The sequence below is a fragment of the Oxyura jamaicensis genome, chromosome 9 (assembly GCF_011077185.1).
Source record: "Oxyura jamaicensis isolate SHBP4307 breed ruddy duck chromosome 9, BPBGC_Ojam_1.0, whole genome shotgun sequence".
In the NCBI taxonomy this organism is placed as follows: Eukaryota; Metazoa; Chordata; class Aves; order Anseriformes; family Anatidae; genus Oxyura; species Oxyura jamaicensis.
Genome location: NC_048901.1, coordinates 11,870,536 through 11,887,485, shown reverse-complemented (window position 1 = coordinate 11,887,485; position 16,950 = coordinate 11,870,536). Strand labels below are relative to the sequence as shown.

Here is a 16,950-nt window from a genome sequence, read left to right as displayed (position 1 = left end):
AACCTTGCTTTAATTGCAAGATCAAAAACTGTAATAAGATGAGTCATTTTGTTCCTAGGAGCTGCCATGGTTGGAAATGGTGAGTGTTCCCTTTAACACATGCTTCTTTGGAAGGTGAGCAGCTCTTACAATACAGCTGGCTGATTGTGCTGTGCTCTAACACAGATTGCAGAGTATTTTTTTTTTTTTCTGTTTGCATACTTTATCCTTCCAGGGATGGGGAAAGGGTCCCAACCCTCTTCCCCCAGTAACAGTACATTCATCAGAGAGGACACTGCAGCAAGCTGTACCCCGATCGGAGCAGCTCTGCTTGCTGCAGTGCCATGCAGTAACGCAGGTACGTCTGAGCCATGGAAATGTCAGTCCTGGCTCAGAGCTGCCCCTCAGTATCTTCTCTGGGAAAGGGACTGTTACATTGGGTGTAGCTGGGGTTTCTGTATGAGCCTAGGAACTGGACTGGATACAATTGAAAAAATAGGGTAAGGTACAGACTTGTATAGGAAGAGAGCTAATGGAAAATTGAGCAGTGAATGTGGTGATCATTGAACACTTTTCAGTGATTGTGTCTGCCATAACACCCCGGTGTATGACCACAGATAGAAGCAGTACAGAGAGAAGACAGCCTGCAGTCATGGAGGTGTTGAAAATGCTGGTGTGATAATTTCAGTGAGACAATCCAAAGCATACAAAAAGTTTTTTGTTTGTTTTTGTTTTTTCTCCATTCTTGCTTTACTTTTTTATTGGTCATTCCTCCCTACAAACATGGTGTTTGGTGTCAGTTAAACAAACCCGAACCTGTATTTCGGGTGTCTTTTAGTCACTTCTTTGAATGAGGTCTGTGCTAGTAGCACTTCTGCTTGCCTGTAGCTATTTGGCCAGGCTGGTCACTTGTGATTTTCTGTATTTGGCAAACATATTCATCATATGACTGTTCTTGAATATAGAAAAGTTAGGATACTAATTTTAGTGGATGGACTAAAATACCACCTGAGGATTCACTCGTCAGCCGTGCAACTTTCAGTGGCTGCAGTGAGAACCAAGCAGCTCTGCCACGCTGGGAGCTGGGTGAATCAACCGTGACCTGCTGTCAGTGCTAGCTCAGGCTTGGTCTTGTCTTCTCATCAAGATGCTGATATCTGACAGTTCAGTACTGTAAGATACTAGTGCCTTCACATCATTGGTGCTTTGCTGGTGTGGTTGTCAAACTGCTGCAGAAGAGGTCCATTTAGTCTCTCTCTGGTCCCAGTCATGGTATGTGTGCCAGCTGCCACATCATGCTCAGTGATTCAGCACGGCATATTTCGGTACGTAGCAAAGGGATTTTATCTTAGAAAGAACCATATTCCTTATGAACTGGTCAGAATTGTGTATGTCAAAAAGGCTGCCAAATGCCACTCTGCCCAAAGATTTACGAGTTAGCGTGGGCATTTCCTGAGTGCCAGCCAGCCCCGACCCACTGCGTTACCTAACCTCGAGCAGCTCGGCCGCAGCTCCAGCTGCAGTCGCACTGCTAACACAAACGCCCAGCTCATGCACCCACAGGTGGCTCAGCAAAAAAGCAGAGGCTCTTTGTGAGTGTAGCCAACATCTATCACCCACAGCTCAGCTGCTGTTCCTGTAATTGAAGCCTGGTAGCTGAGTTTGGAAACTTGTACCTTTGTCATCCATTCCTTTCCCTATTCTAGTCCTCTCTACTTTGTGTTAGAAAGCTAAAGCTCTACATTTCTAGAAGATTGACAAGACTCACAAGATTTCAAGAAATAGAAATAGAGGGTTTATTCCTAATGCTGAGTGCACTTCAGGTTTGTCAAAGTCTACGCAACAGGCCTGCTAAGCGACCTGTGAGTTAACAGCATCCCAGATCACTCCAATACCTTTACTCGTTAATTGCCAAGTCCAGCTGTCCCCCCCCCCCCAGCTCGCTGGGCCAAATCCCTGCCACTTGACCAGACTGAGCTGCCTTTGCTGCATTCATCACCAGCTCTTTATGTTGTAATAGCTTGGCTAGTGAGACGCTCTTTGAGACTCCTGGATTATTTTCCCACTGTAGCACTGGCTGTGTGACAGCCCGTATGTCCCTGCTGGGCTGCACCGTAGCGGTGCTCTGCTCCCTGAGGAGCAGCATCCTGCAGCGAGCGCGCACGTGAGTGCTGTGGCAGCGCAGGGCAGCTGAAAAGAGGCAGTGGGGAGCGCTGACTCCTGGTTCTGCAGAGAAGTGGGAGCCTCCCATCCTGCCCTTCCCCATCATCCTGATGTTATTTTTGTCAAAAGGGATACACTGCATTAAGCTGTTTCTGGTTCAGTGAAGGGGCATTTGCTATCCAGAGGCAGACGATATTTGATTTTTTTTTCAAATGCCTCCAGTTAACTCTCCTGACTTAATGTATGTGCTATTATCCTGTCATTCTTTTACAACATGCATCTTTTCTTCTTTGAGAAGGACAAAACCAGTCACCATGAGCAGTAGATAACTGTGTGATCAAGCCAACCTAAGGTGCACAGCATGTGCATTATGTAGCAGGGCCGACAGTGTTACACTGTGGCCCACAGCCATGGACAGTGGATTTGGTACATCTTCTTTTTCTCCCTCTGGTCTCCTATATTCCTCTTTCCATTGTCTTCCCAGAATTTGTTTTATCTTTCCTAGATTAGGCCCTCTATGAGACATGGTGTCTCCCAGACAACTAGTGGCCCTGAGCACAGGCACTTGAACTCTCTGGGAGACTTACTATAAGCAGCTTAAATGCTAAGTTTAAATGCTAAGTTTAACCACTCTAAAGGTTTAAAGCTCTTACCATCCTAGGCCAGCACTGAGGCCTCCGAACACTTTCTGCTCTGAAGTGTGTCTCTAAACATTGACACTCATGCTTCTATTTCAAGGTTGTCCATAGCAGGGCTGCACTGGCAGCACATGGGCATCCTTCACCAACAAGGTACCACTGCTGAGCACTGTTTGCTGGCTGAGGCAAACTCACCATTATGGGATTGCAGTACATCAAAGTTGCTTTTTCTTTAATGGTGGTAAATGCACTGTGCCCAAGTGATTTGGAACAAATGCTACTGAGAGCCAAGTCAGTTGAAGCACCTGCCAGACTACCGACAGCTCCTTTTCATGTTTCATGAGGTGCAAGCAGTAGTCAGTGCTTGTTTGGTTCAGCAGCAATTGTGCCTAAGCTGCAGCTACACTGGCTGGCTGTGCTGCTTTTCTGTGGGGAGCTGGCAGTTTGATGTTCTCTGTCCACAGCTCATCAGCGATGGCAGCGTGGTGTATGCAGAAGCTCTCTGGGACCATGTCACGATGGATGATCAAGAGCTGGGATTCAAGGCTGGTGATGTCATTGAAGTAATGGATGCTACCAACAAGGAATGGTGGTGGGGAAGGATTCTGGACAGCGAAGGCTGGTTTCCAGCCAGCTTTGTACGGGTAAGAGCTTGATTTTTTTTCATGTCTCTCCATTACCACCAGGTGTTTTTTTCCCAGGTTTTATGTTCTGTAGTGAATGCTGAGAACTTCTACTGCTAGGATAGTTGGTTCAACATGTGCTTGTTACCATTCCTCTACATATGGCCATTTACATTGAACTCTTGGGGATGGGCCACCACCAGTGTGGAGAATTCCCTCTTTGCATCAGTAAATCAGAGCAAGGACAGTTTAATTGTAGGTTCTGGTGCTAAATTGAGCTGTACCAGCTGAGGAACTGCCCTGCATGGTGGTTTGCAGCCTGGGCTCCTGCTTACCGAGATGTGTATCGGCTGGTTTGCAACCAAGCACCCAGAATCACCCTCAGGAGTAAGCAAGATACACTCCTAAGCAAGATGTACTTCCTAGCAGAATCCCAGGAGCAACTGACAGAGGTCTTCACTGTAGGGTCTACTTCAGACAGTACGGATGAGCATGGCACCAAATTTAGAGTCCAGTGCTATACACCACATCCAAATATCTGTGACAACCTGACTCACGCACACTTTCTCCTAGCTGTGAAATTTTAAAAACATCAGGCTGCTGGGCTACAACACAGCAGTGTATTTCAGGCACTTCAAATAGAGAAGAAAAAAAAAAAAAAAAAAAAAAAAAAAAACTTAAAAGGGTGTGTTGGAGGTGATGTTGTCTATTACTAGAGGGTGAGTATGAATCACTTGATGTTGACCAATTTTGAGGCCAAGGCGCTCTCCCTGGTGCCAAAGACCGTATAGAAATACCTATATGGAACAGGTAGACAGGCCCAGCTGTGTACAGCAGAGGTTGGATTCATTTCCAACAGAGCATTTTGAAACACATGAATTCTCCATGCAAGGTGGGGGTTGGGGGGCAAGAGTCTGGGTAATTTCTGTGCACTCTTTTCCTTCTGTGAGGAGAAAGACTTTTTTCATTTCTTTGGGCTGTGACTGTTGGTATGGATGCCTGACTGCTTTCACCACCTAAGTAAAGTACTGCAGAGGTGATTTGGTGCCTAAGGACAGAGAGATTCTTAGATATTCAGCTTCTTATCCAGGTCACTTTAGATCACAAATGACCCAAAACCAGGTGAAGCGTGAAAGGAGGTTATCTGGTGTCTGTAGCAAAAGTCTTTGGTGAAGCAGAGCAGGTTGTGCTATAGAAGTTGTGAAATGCGTTGTTATAGAGCTTGCAAGAAACAGTCACAGCTGGATAACTGTTACAGTGTATGTTTTTTGCAAGTAAGATTACTAGGACCAAATTATCAGCAGTGGTGGAGATGGAACTACTGTTTTCACAGTCAAAACACAGGCCTTGTTTTCGTTCATGTTACTGACAAGTTGTCCTGCTGGCAACTTCAGAGGAAAGCAGACTAGTGCTAGCCATTAGGGATGAAGAGTAACAAGTTCTTTCAGCAGAGTAATTACAACATTTATTCAAGCATCCAACTGAAGATTTCCTACTAATTATCTCTGGGTCTCAAGCTTACTGCTGGGAAGGGCAGAATGTTCTGGGACTTGGGTAAACCTGCAGGTCTCTCAGTTACCCCACACAAGTTTCAGGCCAAGGTCTGAGTTTAAGACCAGCCAATGCTGTTTTACTCACAGCGAAGGGAAACCAGGCTTGCACATCTTGAGGGTTTCACCAACTGTAAACAGTAAGTAAGTGCAATCTATGCCTCTGCTGGCAAGGGATGGGTATGCTTTATTTTTTATATAGACAGATACATGTATATCAAGAAAAAACCAATCCTGCCTAGAAGTAACTACATTAAAAGTTTAAAGCAGCCCTGTATCATTGTATTAAAGCTGCTTACATTTATGCATGTTCCTACCTCAGAGTTTTTCATTTCTTTGTGTGCTGGGATTGATGATTTGTATACAAAATATTTCCATGGGTGTTCAGGGATCTATTAAATATGCAGTTACAATACTAATATATGAAATAAAGCTCCTAAGTGAAACGCACCAATAATTTCTTGTCCTTAGCGAAGGTACTGTGGTATTGCTGACAATATATGTAGTGACGGTAGTATAGCATGTCTACAAAATGCTGCTGCTTGTCTCTGCTCATGCTATGCTGCCATCTCATGGGCACTGTGAAGGAACCATGAGTTACACGCACAGCCCTGTAATGTAATGCTGCTTTTCATGATGTATGCCCACTGGCATCTGCATTTGCTTTTATATTAAAATACGTTATCTGTAAATAACCTTGGGGAAGCAGGTACTTCTGAGGGCTATCTGGTATTTATAGTATGAGAATAATAATACAACTATTATCAAAAAAAAAAAAAAGGGCAAATATTTACTGGCTTTCCCCTCTCTCCTGAAAAGTCCCCTCACAAATACCTAAGCAGAATTCACTTTGATAAAACATTTCCTGTCCTGATTGTGTGTGATCTTCCTCAAGGACTTCATATCATTCCTGTGACTTCTGTCCATGAGAGATGCCTGCTTAAAACCACCCATATAACGTACTAACAGTTAATCAGCTTGAAATTACCGTCCCCAAACTGTCAAAACCTTACCTCCTGGGGCTGTGTGTTTACACATTACATACCATGGGAAAATACATTTACAGGCAGCATGTACAGAGCAGCCCTCTTCCCTCCTTAGCCTAGCCATTCTGTCAGCCCTCCCAAACTTCCTTTCTTTGGAAGACTTGTATTTATTACTACAAACAGTGAATGTCTTGTGTGTGGTACAGCTCCGAGTGAACCAGGATGAACCCATGGAAGATTACCCTGTAAAGGCAGAGGGTGGCAAAGAGGACGACTCCAGCAGTGGTACCCGCCGCTTCGGGATGGGGCAGACCACCAAAGATCAAATGAGGACCAACGTTATCAATGAGATCTTAAGCACAGAGAGAGACTACATCAAGCATCTGAAGGACATTTGTGAGGTAACGGAGTAAGGGGGAAGCAAAAGTAAGAACATCCCTAATGGCAACTAGAGGCTGTCCTGTTCTTGTGCAGACGTGTGGTTCCCAAGTGGGTAACTTTCCTCCTCTGAAAATGAGATGGTTTTGCCATCAGAGCCTGTCCTGCTAAATGACATCACATGCTCAGGAAACAGAAGACAAGTCATTACAGCAATATCCCCAATGCCTCTGAATTTGGAGCACCCAGTTACACTCTGATTAAATGGAATTAATTGCATTTCCCATGCCAGCGAAAAGTAAATGTCTAGCATTGCTGTCCTTTTTAATACATGTTCTGAGTAATATAATCAGCAACTCCAACCTTCAGGCAAGTTATGCTCAGATTGAAACAACGGGGGGATATTCAGCCTTTCACTTCCAAATATGCTGAGTATTGTGACACCCTTTCCAGAAGTGACACATTGTCAAATACACTGGGGTAAATTAAGGTAATTGATAGAAGAGTAGTGCAGGAACACAGATTTTCACTAAAATGACACAAAAAATGTAGTGTCCTCCAGGAGAGCCAGCTGGGGCAAAGCAGCAACACTTACCAAGCACCTTTCCTTCATGCAGAGTCCAGAATTCTCCCTTGTCTTTGATTAAGTGATGAATTTGGTAACATGAGCAGCCACACCAGATCCTCAACTGAATTTAGGTGTCAGTGGATCAGTGCAGGGGTCAGAACACCCTGTCACCTGCAGACAGACAAAAATGTTTTCTACAGGAGAGAAGGCAGCTCTGGGTGTGGGTTACTGCTTCATTTATGGCAGTGACATGACGGTGGGTTGATTTCTATTTGTACCATAATTTGAGTGATATTTGAGGAAATAACAGCTAAGGGATGGATGCACTTGTGACGGAAGGGGGTACAGAAACCTGTACAACTGACTCCAGTCCTAGGGTTTTCTGATGATATCCAAAGGCCTCTGAGCAAGTGCCCAGCAAGCTTTCCAATGTGGTTTCCTCCTAGGGTTACATTAAGCAGTGCCGCAAAAGAGCTGACATGTTTACAGAGGAACAGCTGAAGACAATCTTTGGGAATATTGAAGACATCTACAGATGCCAGAAGAAATTTGTTAAAGCACTGGAGAAGAAATTCAACAAAGACCACCCACATTTAAGTGAGGTTGGCTCCTGCTTCTTGGAATATGTAAGTAAATTTCACTTAAGGGGAAAGAAGTAGTTGAGCATGGGTTAGGTCAGAGGATTTGAAAGTCAGTCTGAGAACCGAAGCTCTGTTAATACAACAAAAAACAGCCCATCAAGCAAACCTCCCCGCAGCCAGCTAGAGGAGCTCTTGTGGCTGCAGGGAGAACATTTCCAAAGTGCCTCAGCTCCTGAGCACTGTATTGCCTGCCAGACCATGCTACTTCAGGCAGAGGTGTAAATCCCAAGATGGGCCTGAGTTTATAGCTATGGTATTTTCAGGTTTGTGCAGGATCAGCAGTTACTGAGCTGGTCATTAAAAACATTCGGTTGAGCACAGGCCAAAATAGACAGAAATGTCTCAGTCTCTCACAAAAGCTGCACGAGCCCCAGCTTTAGGTTTCCTGGCTTCAAAGTGTTAGGGGAGCATACAAATTATCAAACAGCCCCAGTGTGATAGCGCTTCGGAGCCAGGCCATTGCCCAAAGGGACACGGACAGTAAATCCCTTTAATTTCCTTTGCAGCAAACAGAGTTTCAGATATACTCTGAATACTGCAACAACCACCCTAATGCCTGCATGGAGCTGTCCCGCCTCACCAAAGTTAACAAGTACGTCTACTTCTTTGAAGCCTGCCGCCTGCTGCAGAAGATGATTGACATCTCTCTGGATGGGTTTCTGCTGACACCAGTGCAGAAAATCTGCAAATATCCACTGCAACTGGCTGAACTGCTCAAATACACCAACCCTCAACACAGGTAGGTCAGCGTGGTGGGGACGGGAGGAGTAAGACTGGTCTCATGGAAATGGACTAGTGAAGAATTTTGTATTGAGAGCAGCTTACGATTCTTCTGTGTTACCTTGTAGAAACCAAAAAGAAAAAAAAAGAAAAAAAAAATTCAGTCACATACATAAATTTCCATTACAGTAGCACTGGACTTTTCTGCCTGTCTGTTAGAGACCTGAAGTTGCAAAGTCCACCTTTTATCATGGTGCTTTCCTATTTATATTTGGCCTATGTATCTGTGGTACCTGCACATACAGACTTTGTAGTTGTTTCCTGTCGTGATGGTATTGAAAACTTTGCCACCAGAAGAACTGATTGAATATAGCCCAACATGTCTATGCACCTACACCAGAGTTTGTCGAGGCTGAAAGGTAGTCATGAATTTTGCTTGGTGCTTTCCCTGTGGGAAGTCACGACCTACAGCAAGCAAGCCATGCCCACTCAAAAGCCTGCAAATCCATAGCTCCATTTCAGGGTGAAGGCACTGCTGTTGGCTCAATTAACAGCGTGACTTAGTAAAGCATCTGAAATAATTAGCTACAGAAATAAAGCATGAAAACCTGTATTAAAGTGTTGGTATTGGTCCCTTGTGACAACTTAATTTTACCACCCTGACTTACAGCAATGTTATTTCTCAACTTGTTTTACACGTCTTACTAGATTGTAAGCATGTTGTTCTGAAGTTCTCTCTTAACAGAAAGCTCCTTAATGGAGTACATAGATGTTAGAAAATTGCATTAGAGACAAGTTGTGCCAAACTGCTCCTTCTCTGCTACTCTAACTCAAAAGAAGTAGCTAGTGGCAGCAGATGGTGTGTGGTGAGGGTGGATCCCGTCTAAACCGTCTTACCTCTGTGTGATAGAATTGTTCCCTGTAAGAAAACTGTGGCATTATGAATATATTGTATTAATGTGGGGAAAAAAACAATGCTTAGAAAGCCATGGAAACTTTTCCAGCAACTAGTATTTATACCTCTGTGGCTGGATTTCATTACTTGCCTCCTTCTCTTCCACAAGTCAGGCCTGGATTTGTTACAAGACTATATAATCTGTGCCTTAAAAGCAGGACACTTCTGAAAAGCTGCCCACAGCCACGTGTACCTAATACATTCAGTATAAAGTTGCTGGGGTAGAGCAGCAAGTAGGACTAATGTTTTCTGCTCTCCAGCCCTACAGCATGCTAGGTTGCACTCCTTTGGAGCGCAGATGCAATAAACGTGTCCTTTTGTTATGACTCACAACTCTGCTCTACCACAGGGATTTTAAAGATGTCGAAGCTGCCTTAAATGCCATGAAGAACGTTGCTCGGCTCATCAATGAGAGAAAGCGGCGGCTGGAGAACATTGACAAAATTGCTCAGTGGCAAAGTTCCATAGAAGACTGGGAGGTAAGACAGACTTAGTTTCCCCATGCAGTGAATGGATTGTGTTTACTTTCTTTCACTCTCTCTCACCCTCCCAGTCTACCTATAGGAAGAACTTCATAACAGTTACTGACTAGCCCTGGCTCAGTTCTGTTCTGTGGGTTTTTGTGTGTGTTTTTTCTAAAAGATGCAATCTTTTAGTACAACCAAAAAGGTCTAGCACAACCCAGCTAGACCAGCTGCCTTTTTGCCTATTCCCTGGTGGTTTTTTTTTCCGCTTTCCTTCCAGAATAAAATTGGAACGTAGGCTGGTGAAATCCTCTTGTTCTCTTCTTGTTCCCCATTCTACTGAGTGATTTAGAATTGGTCAAAATGGGCAGAATTACCCCTTAATGTGCTTAGTATCATTCTTGCAGAAAGGCAAGCTCTGATATAGCCAAAATGGAAGCAAAATTTCACTGTAGATTCAACATAAAAGAATTAGCTAAAGAAAAAAAAAAACACAAAGCTACTCATTTTCTGAACCTCAGAGTCAGTAAAACCACTCCCTCTCCCACCAAAGCAAGTCAGGCTAAGTTCTCAGCTGTCTCCTTACATGGTTCCTTTAATGTCAAGGATGTACCAGCTGCCCTAAGCAGACTCCCTGGAAAAGGGAACTTTTTATTTAACACACTATTGTTCTATTCCAATTCAGTTCCCACTCCCTGGGTATCAAGGGCACAGCATCCTCCATGATGCAACAAGGCTTTTCTCTATCACAGAGGCTCCCGCTCATTCCTGGAAGAGTGTTTCACCAGCAGGGCTTCAAGCTACACAGCCATTCTGAGGTTCTCCTGTGAGACTATGGGCTTATTTCTTCTCCCTTGTTTTGGGATGGCACAGACCAGACTGTTCTTTGTACTGCTCTTGCTCTCAGGGTGAAGATGTCCTAGTCAAAAGCTCAGAACTCATCTATTCTGGGGAACTAACCAAAATCTCCCATCCTCAAGCCAAGAGCCAACAGAGGATGTTCTTCCTCTTCGATCACCAGCTTGTCTGCTGCAAGAAGGTAAACTTGAGTAGACAAATCCAAGTTCTATTTCAATGCTGAAAAATGAATCAACTCCCTCAGCTCATTTCCGGTTGTTCTCTACCTGCCTGTTTCTGTAATACTTAATTCTGTTTGCATGGTATGTGCTTCATGCACAGACAAGAGATTTAGGTACATTCAGTGCAGTCTTTTTTCTGGCATCCTGGTGTTCTGTACACCTGACCTGAGCAATAAGCCAATTGCTAGCCAAAATCTTAGAGCAAGAGAGCTGTAAGAGCGCACTAGGATTAGTGCGTGGGTTTATTTTATGCAACTGAAGTTATCAGCACTGACGCTCTCATTCTTTTAAATATGTTCTTTTTTCAACTGCACTTCCACATGGGATTAGTATCACATTCAGAAGCTTTCATGTAAAAGCTACAGGCCTCAAGAGTCAGTAAGAACACGTTAACATCATACGTAGAGCCTGCAAGCACAGCCTGGGCTGTTGTTCATGCACAGTGCAGGTAACCTATTTAAGTAATAAAAGAAATCTTCCTTAGTCAAGCAGAGGAAAGGTACCTTCCTTTGGAATTTTGGAACTGCACATGCTGTTATTTCTTGTATAATTCATAGCATATATGTAGCCCCGGGTATCTTAGGCATGAAACTCTCACTTTTATCAGTGCCATCTAATTTACTTTTCATTGGCAACATGAAAAACAAAAGTTAAGTAGTATTTTTTGGCTAATTTTGACTGTAGCATTCCAATACTGCTTTCAGACACTAGCTTAATGAGGATTTGGGATCTCATCCAGACCTCTTCAGTGTAGCCGATGATACCCCAGAAGCGTAGGTTCCAGCCTGTTATCCTGATTCCACCAACAGAAGAAACCATGGGGTTCCCCTCACAGCCAATGCAACCAACAGAAGCTTAGCACTCTGTAAATCCAGAGATTCAAATCCAGTGTCACCTTTCCCTACAGCACTGTAATGCCTGCCAAGAAGATTAAATATTCCAGCATACCAAAGAAGCAACTGAATGTTTCTGGAAGGGAGAGGACAGAAAACACTGAAATCTGTATGACTGTGCGACCTCTCTTACAGGACCTTCTGCGTCGGGACATCTTGTACTATAAAAGTCGGATCAACATGGATGATATGGAAATCCTGGATGTAGAAGATGGAAAGGACAAGGACTTCAGCATCAGTGTGAAAAATGCATTTAAATTACACTGCCGCAACACTGAGGAAGTCCACTTATTTTGTGCAAAAAAGCCCGAGCAGAAACAGCGCTGGCTGAAGGCCTTTGAGAATGAAAGGAGACAGGTTCAGCTCGACCAGGAAACAGGTATGGAGAAAGCAATGCTGTGACACGGGGATGTTTTTTTATTTCATTTTTAGTTTTTTGACAGGATGCCAAAGCATGCTCCACTCCAGCTCTGGGATGCTGACTAGAATGCACTGAATGAATTTGTACAATTTGAAAAAATACAAACCACAATGATCAGACACTGCAGGAAGTCCTCTGAGACCTTGATGTCTTTAATGAGTTCAGGCATGGGTGACAAAGTAGTCAATGTATTACACAGAGTATCAATTATTTTGCTGACATGGCAGCATCAAAACACATTCAGTCAAAAGTTTGCATTGTGAGAGAGGGTTTTCATTGTTTTGTCCAAATAGTTCAGATGTGAGATCTGAGCCACAAAAGGTCTGGACTGGCTTTGTCAACTGGCAGGGAGAGGTGGGGTAGGGGCACTGGTAAGCAGTAAGCCTTGCCTGAGAGGTAAGGACCAGTCAGGGGGGAGCACTATGTGCCCCAGCCAGCTCTGGGAGTAATCGTAGAATATCCCGAGTTGGAAGGGACCCATAAGGATCATCAAGTCCAACTCCTCACACAATTTTAGATTGTGACCTTCCACCTCAGGCATTTTCCAGCCTCACTGCTTCTCTTAATGTCTATGCAAGTGTGCTCCCATGAAATACAAATGGATGACCTGCTGCTGACAGTCTTTCCTTTATTCTCCAGGTTTTTCAATAACGGAGGTGCAGAAAAAGCAAGCAATGCTGAATGCCAGCAAGCAGCACCACACTGGGAAGCCTAAAGGTGAGTCATTCCTGAACTTGTAAATGCTGCTAGAACTGCAGGCTGGGGGCTGGTAGTGGTGTTTATGGACTACAGAACTAGTGCTTAAGCTACCACCTCTGAGAGCATTGCCATTTTTGTTTAAGCCTTAAAGTTTTGGTGAGATACCTCTTCCCATGTTAAAGTGCGTCAGTTTGCATTATCATGGTTAGATAAAGGTAGAGAGGGTTGTCAAACAGCTAGATAATGAGCAACTTGGACTGAAGTGATCATTCCCACCTTGGAGATCTTCATATAGAACTAAATAATTCTCACCAAAGATGAAGAACAGTAAAAAATTAAGCTTTCTTACCCTTAACAGCTCAATCTATCGGTGAGACTGAAGGCCATGTTCAGATGAACATACAGCATCCAAGAGCTGCCCAATATAGAATCAGCTGACTTTGTAATCCCTCTGCAGTTTCTTTCAGTTTCCCTGACATTTAATTTTCCTTACTGCAGATCACAATTGTTTGTTCTTTCTAATAAATGGCAAATGTTCTTTGTCATTCATAGCAGCATTGTTCTGCTAGATTTCTTCTAGGCATATCTTCTCCAGCTAGGACTCCAGAGCTAAACACTGCAAAGAAGTCCTGGTACCTCTAAGCCCTAAGACTGTATTAGATCCAGCTGCTAAGTACCTCTCTTTATATGGCTGCTACACCTCTCTCCTATTTGACTTGAACTAAGTATTCATGGCATTAAGCTTCAAAACAGCATCATAAAGAAGCACTTCATCCAGGAGACAAAAAGAATGCTATTTTTTTAAACTGTGTTGACAGAGCTCAGATGTGGGTCATCTGGTTCAGTAGAACATTTTTCTTGCTAAAACTTCATTGAAGTGTAGCAAAAGATACTGGTGAAATGAAGTTTTAATGATTGGTATTAGTGACTTACCACTATCACGTGACTTTTCTCTGAATAAACCCACCTGGGACTATCTTCAGTCAACAGTGTTAAACTCCTGAGTAGGCCAGATGGTGAACTCCAGTGTGACAGTGCACAGCTCCTGGTTGATTCAGACAGCTGGAGTCAGGAAACTATTCCCTAACTACAGGAGACCTGCTCTGCACTTGATCACTGAGTGCTGAACCAGAAACCACAGCTAAGCACAAGCAGCATCCCCTGTTCAAAGCCTAACTCACAGCCTCACCCTCGATGCCAGGCTCTCCAAACAGTCTGACGTTCCCTTTGGGAAGAGACAAGATGAAATTTTGTAATGATTCCTAAGATACAGAGGGTCATAAAGGCTACTGCAGTGCAGATTTGTCCTGCCTGTGGCAAATGCATTAAAGCTCGCTATTTTGGCAGAATCCCATGAGCAGATGGCATGCTCATTAACAGTGCTGTTAAAATAAATAAATAAAAATTAAGTGGCCAGAGGAGTGTGAATGCAAGCAACAGAACGGGCTGTTCCTGTGCATGCAGCACTGTCATCTAAGGCTTCCTGCCACCCTTTTTTGTGATGCCTCCATCCCTCTTTATATCCAGAAGAGATGTCATTTGCTTTCCTCTAGGCCCACAGAGAGGCAACCAATTCCTCGTGGTGACAACAGCCAGCAGTAGGATCCCAGCTGAGTCCCCAGTAAGAAAGCTTGGCTACATTTCAAAATAAGCCAGAACTAAGATATGGCCACAAACAGCGTTTGGAAGGAAGCCAGATCACGGTAACAGAGTTTAAAAACACAGGGGCCAAGCAGCACAGGAGCACAGCACGCCAGTGCTGGCTGCAGGCTGGGCGCTGGCCATTAGCACTCAGAAATTCCCAAGGCCATGTGCTTTTACCAGTGCAGGAAGGCACAACGAGCAGAGGCACGTGCCTGTCAGCTTCCTTTCCTGGAATGCAGTCACCGGTTAAGTTTGGCACAAAGAGACGAGCTACAGCGATTTAGTTGCGTTGTACTCTTGACAGAACACTGGCAAGGTATGCCTGACAAGATATGCTCTAGGGCTTCCACAGCACCAACCCTAATCCTAATCCTAAAAGGCAGTAATGAAATAAGGGGTAAGATGAGGGAAACCACATTTTTTCCCCTGCGGCTTTAACAGAGATGGGGCAGGGTATATGGAAAGAACTGTGCTTAAGTAACATGCTTCACTTATTTCCTTATCATCAGCTGTCACCAGGCCATACTACGACTTTCTGATGCGTCAGAAGCATCCCACCTTGCCTACTACACTCCCTCAGCAGCAAGTCTTCATGCTGGCAGAGCCCAAGCGCAAGCCCTCGAACTTCTGGCAGAACATCAGCAGGCTGACACCCTTCCGGAAATAAGGACAGCCCCATGTTTGTGCCTGAACCTCTTCTGAGAAAGCACTTTATCCATCAGTCCTAGGAGGTGGAGCCCAGGTTCTTCCAATCCTTTGTTTACAGAGGATGGCACATGTGCTCCTGCCTTCTCTATTTATTTTGCAGACCAACTGACCTGGCTCTGAGGTGAGACACTGCATGTGTGCTTGCACACATGCGCATTTGTGCATCGAGCCAGCCTTGCACAGCACCCACGACAAACTTCCAGGAAGAGATCACAGAATGGAACCTGATGTGTTTCATCTGAAAAGATTTTGCCTGTCAGCTGTACACTGAATCACTCCTTTCTGCTGCGAACACTACTGCTGTCTGGCAGCGGTCAGAGAGGGGGTGGCAGCGGTTAAACCTACTGGCTCCTTGTCCACTGACATGCTCAGAACAACAGCTCAGTGTCGCTGACATATATTTTCCAGGGAGGAAAAATCCTTTCCATTCTCTGCCCATTCCCCATTCCCCACCTTTCTGATCAAGGACATGATCTTCCTACACACTTTAACTAATTCAGTTAGCCTTTGCTGGCACTCAGACAAGACAACAGTGAGTATTACACTGTGACCCTTTTCTCTTTCCTTTAATTCAACAACCCTGATGAACAAGATAGTTCATTAAATGGTGCCAATCAACCTGCAGCATGAGTAGAGGTCAAGAATCTCTCTAGAGCGTTCGTTACATAAGTTAGAGAAAAATGTGCCTAAATTAATACCATCAATTCCTTAGACTCTTTTATCATTCTGCCATATTTCCTGGCCAATGAAAATGCTCACTGTTTGTAATGTGTTTATTTATGGTATAAACCAGAACTGTGTATTTTGTAAGTCTGTAATTGTTCTTGTCAGATGTTGTTAACTCGATGCCTGTTTTGTCTGTTTTTATTTTTTAAATAACAAAGGTCAATATTTGCAAACCTAGCTCCCAGAAGTCAGTCTGCAGTTTGACACTGAAAAACTAAAACCACGATAGTTATACAAACTCCTACAGATCCTCCATTCAAGGGGTATTATTACAGGGTTTTGACACCTTCAAAAAACAAAACAAAATCAAACCTAAGGCTAATTGCAAAAGGCCAAGACTTAGCACTAAAAGCCTCACTTTAGGTACCCCGGTTTCAAACTGTGGCCAAGAAAAAATAAATTTAAACCTTGGTTAGCAAAAGGAAAGATTTGCCTTACCATAGTGAGAGTTAGAAGCCATACTGACTGAATTTCTTAGCTTAGGAGACATTGGAAGGAAGACACCCCCATGTTCCAACACGATGCTATTTGAGCGAGCACTAACTGCCTGCAAAGCTCGGAGGTCCAGTGCTTGTTAATGCTGTAGCTGACCAAAGTCTGGTCATCCAGGGATATCTGCATTCAGTAGCATGTACAAAGTCATTCTTGCACTATATCTTCTCCCCAGACCAGGGGCTATATAATTTCATAAAGAAACTTGTAAAAGTAACGCTCAGCCTGTGTGTGTGTCTGACGTCTTATCTGTGTAAACTTGTTTCTCTTCAAAATCATTGTGGAGATTTTCCTCTTGCAACTTAACACGTGACTGCTAATCAGTGGAGAAGCGCGTGCAGGCTGCCCTCAGCGAAGCCATCTTTTGGATGGCAGGGTGGTGGAAGTGAGAGATGGCACCAGAGAGGCACTGGTCACTCAAAACACTGATCAAGGTTAGCGAGTCATTGGCTGCACCAGCATCTGATTCCCAACTGCCTGCTAGTTACTTAGAAAAAAAGTCAAGTAAACATGAAAAAAGCTGCAGGTGCTGGTGAAGCCCGCTCTGAGCAACAGGGAATTAAAGAGGCACAGCAAGATCAGTGAATTAAGAAACAGTCCTGAGAGAATCCAGCAGTTCCTCA

General features: G+C 44.0%; 1 protein-coding gene across 1 annotated transcript in view; it reads left to right on the top strand.

The window, feature by feature from the left end:
- Nucleotides 1-16,568, top strand: part of ARHGEF4 (Rho guanine nucleotide exchange factor 4) — a 199,582-nt gene extending 183,014 nt beyond the window's left edge. Inside the window, 10 exon segments of the mRNA XM_035334173.1 lie at nt 3,245-3,424; nt 6,146-6,340; nt 7,332-7,511; nt 8,033-8,265; nt 9,551-9,680; nt 10,573-10,704; nt 11,773-12,016; nt 12,698-12,775; nt 14,911-15,008; nt 15,011-16,568. Of these exon segments, the coding sequence (XP_035190064.1) occupies nt 3,245-3,424; nt 6,146-6,340; nt 7,332-7,511; nt 8,033-8,265; nt 9,551-9,680; nt 10,573-10,704; nt 11,773-12,016; nt 12,698-12,775; nt 14,911-15,008; nt 15,011-15,103 (1,563 nt within the window). The 3' untranslated portion in view covers nt 15,104-16,568.
- The last annotated feature ends 382 nt before the right edge of the window (nt 16,569-16,950 follow it).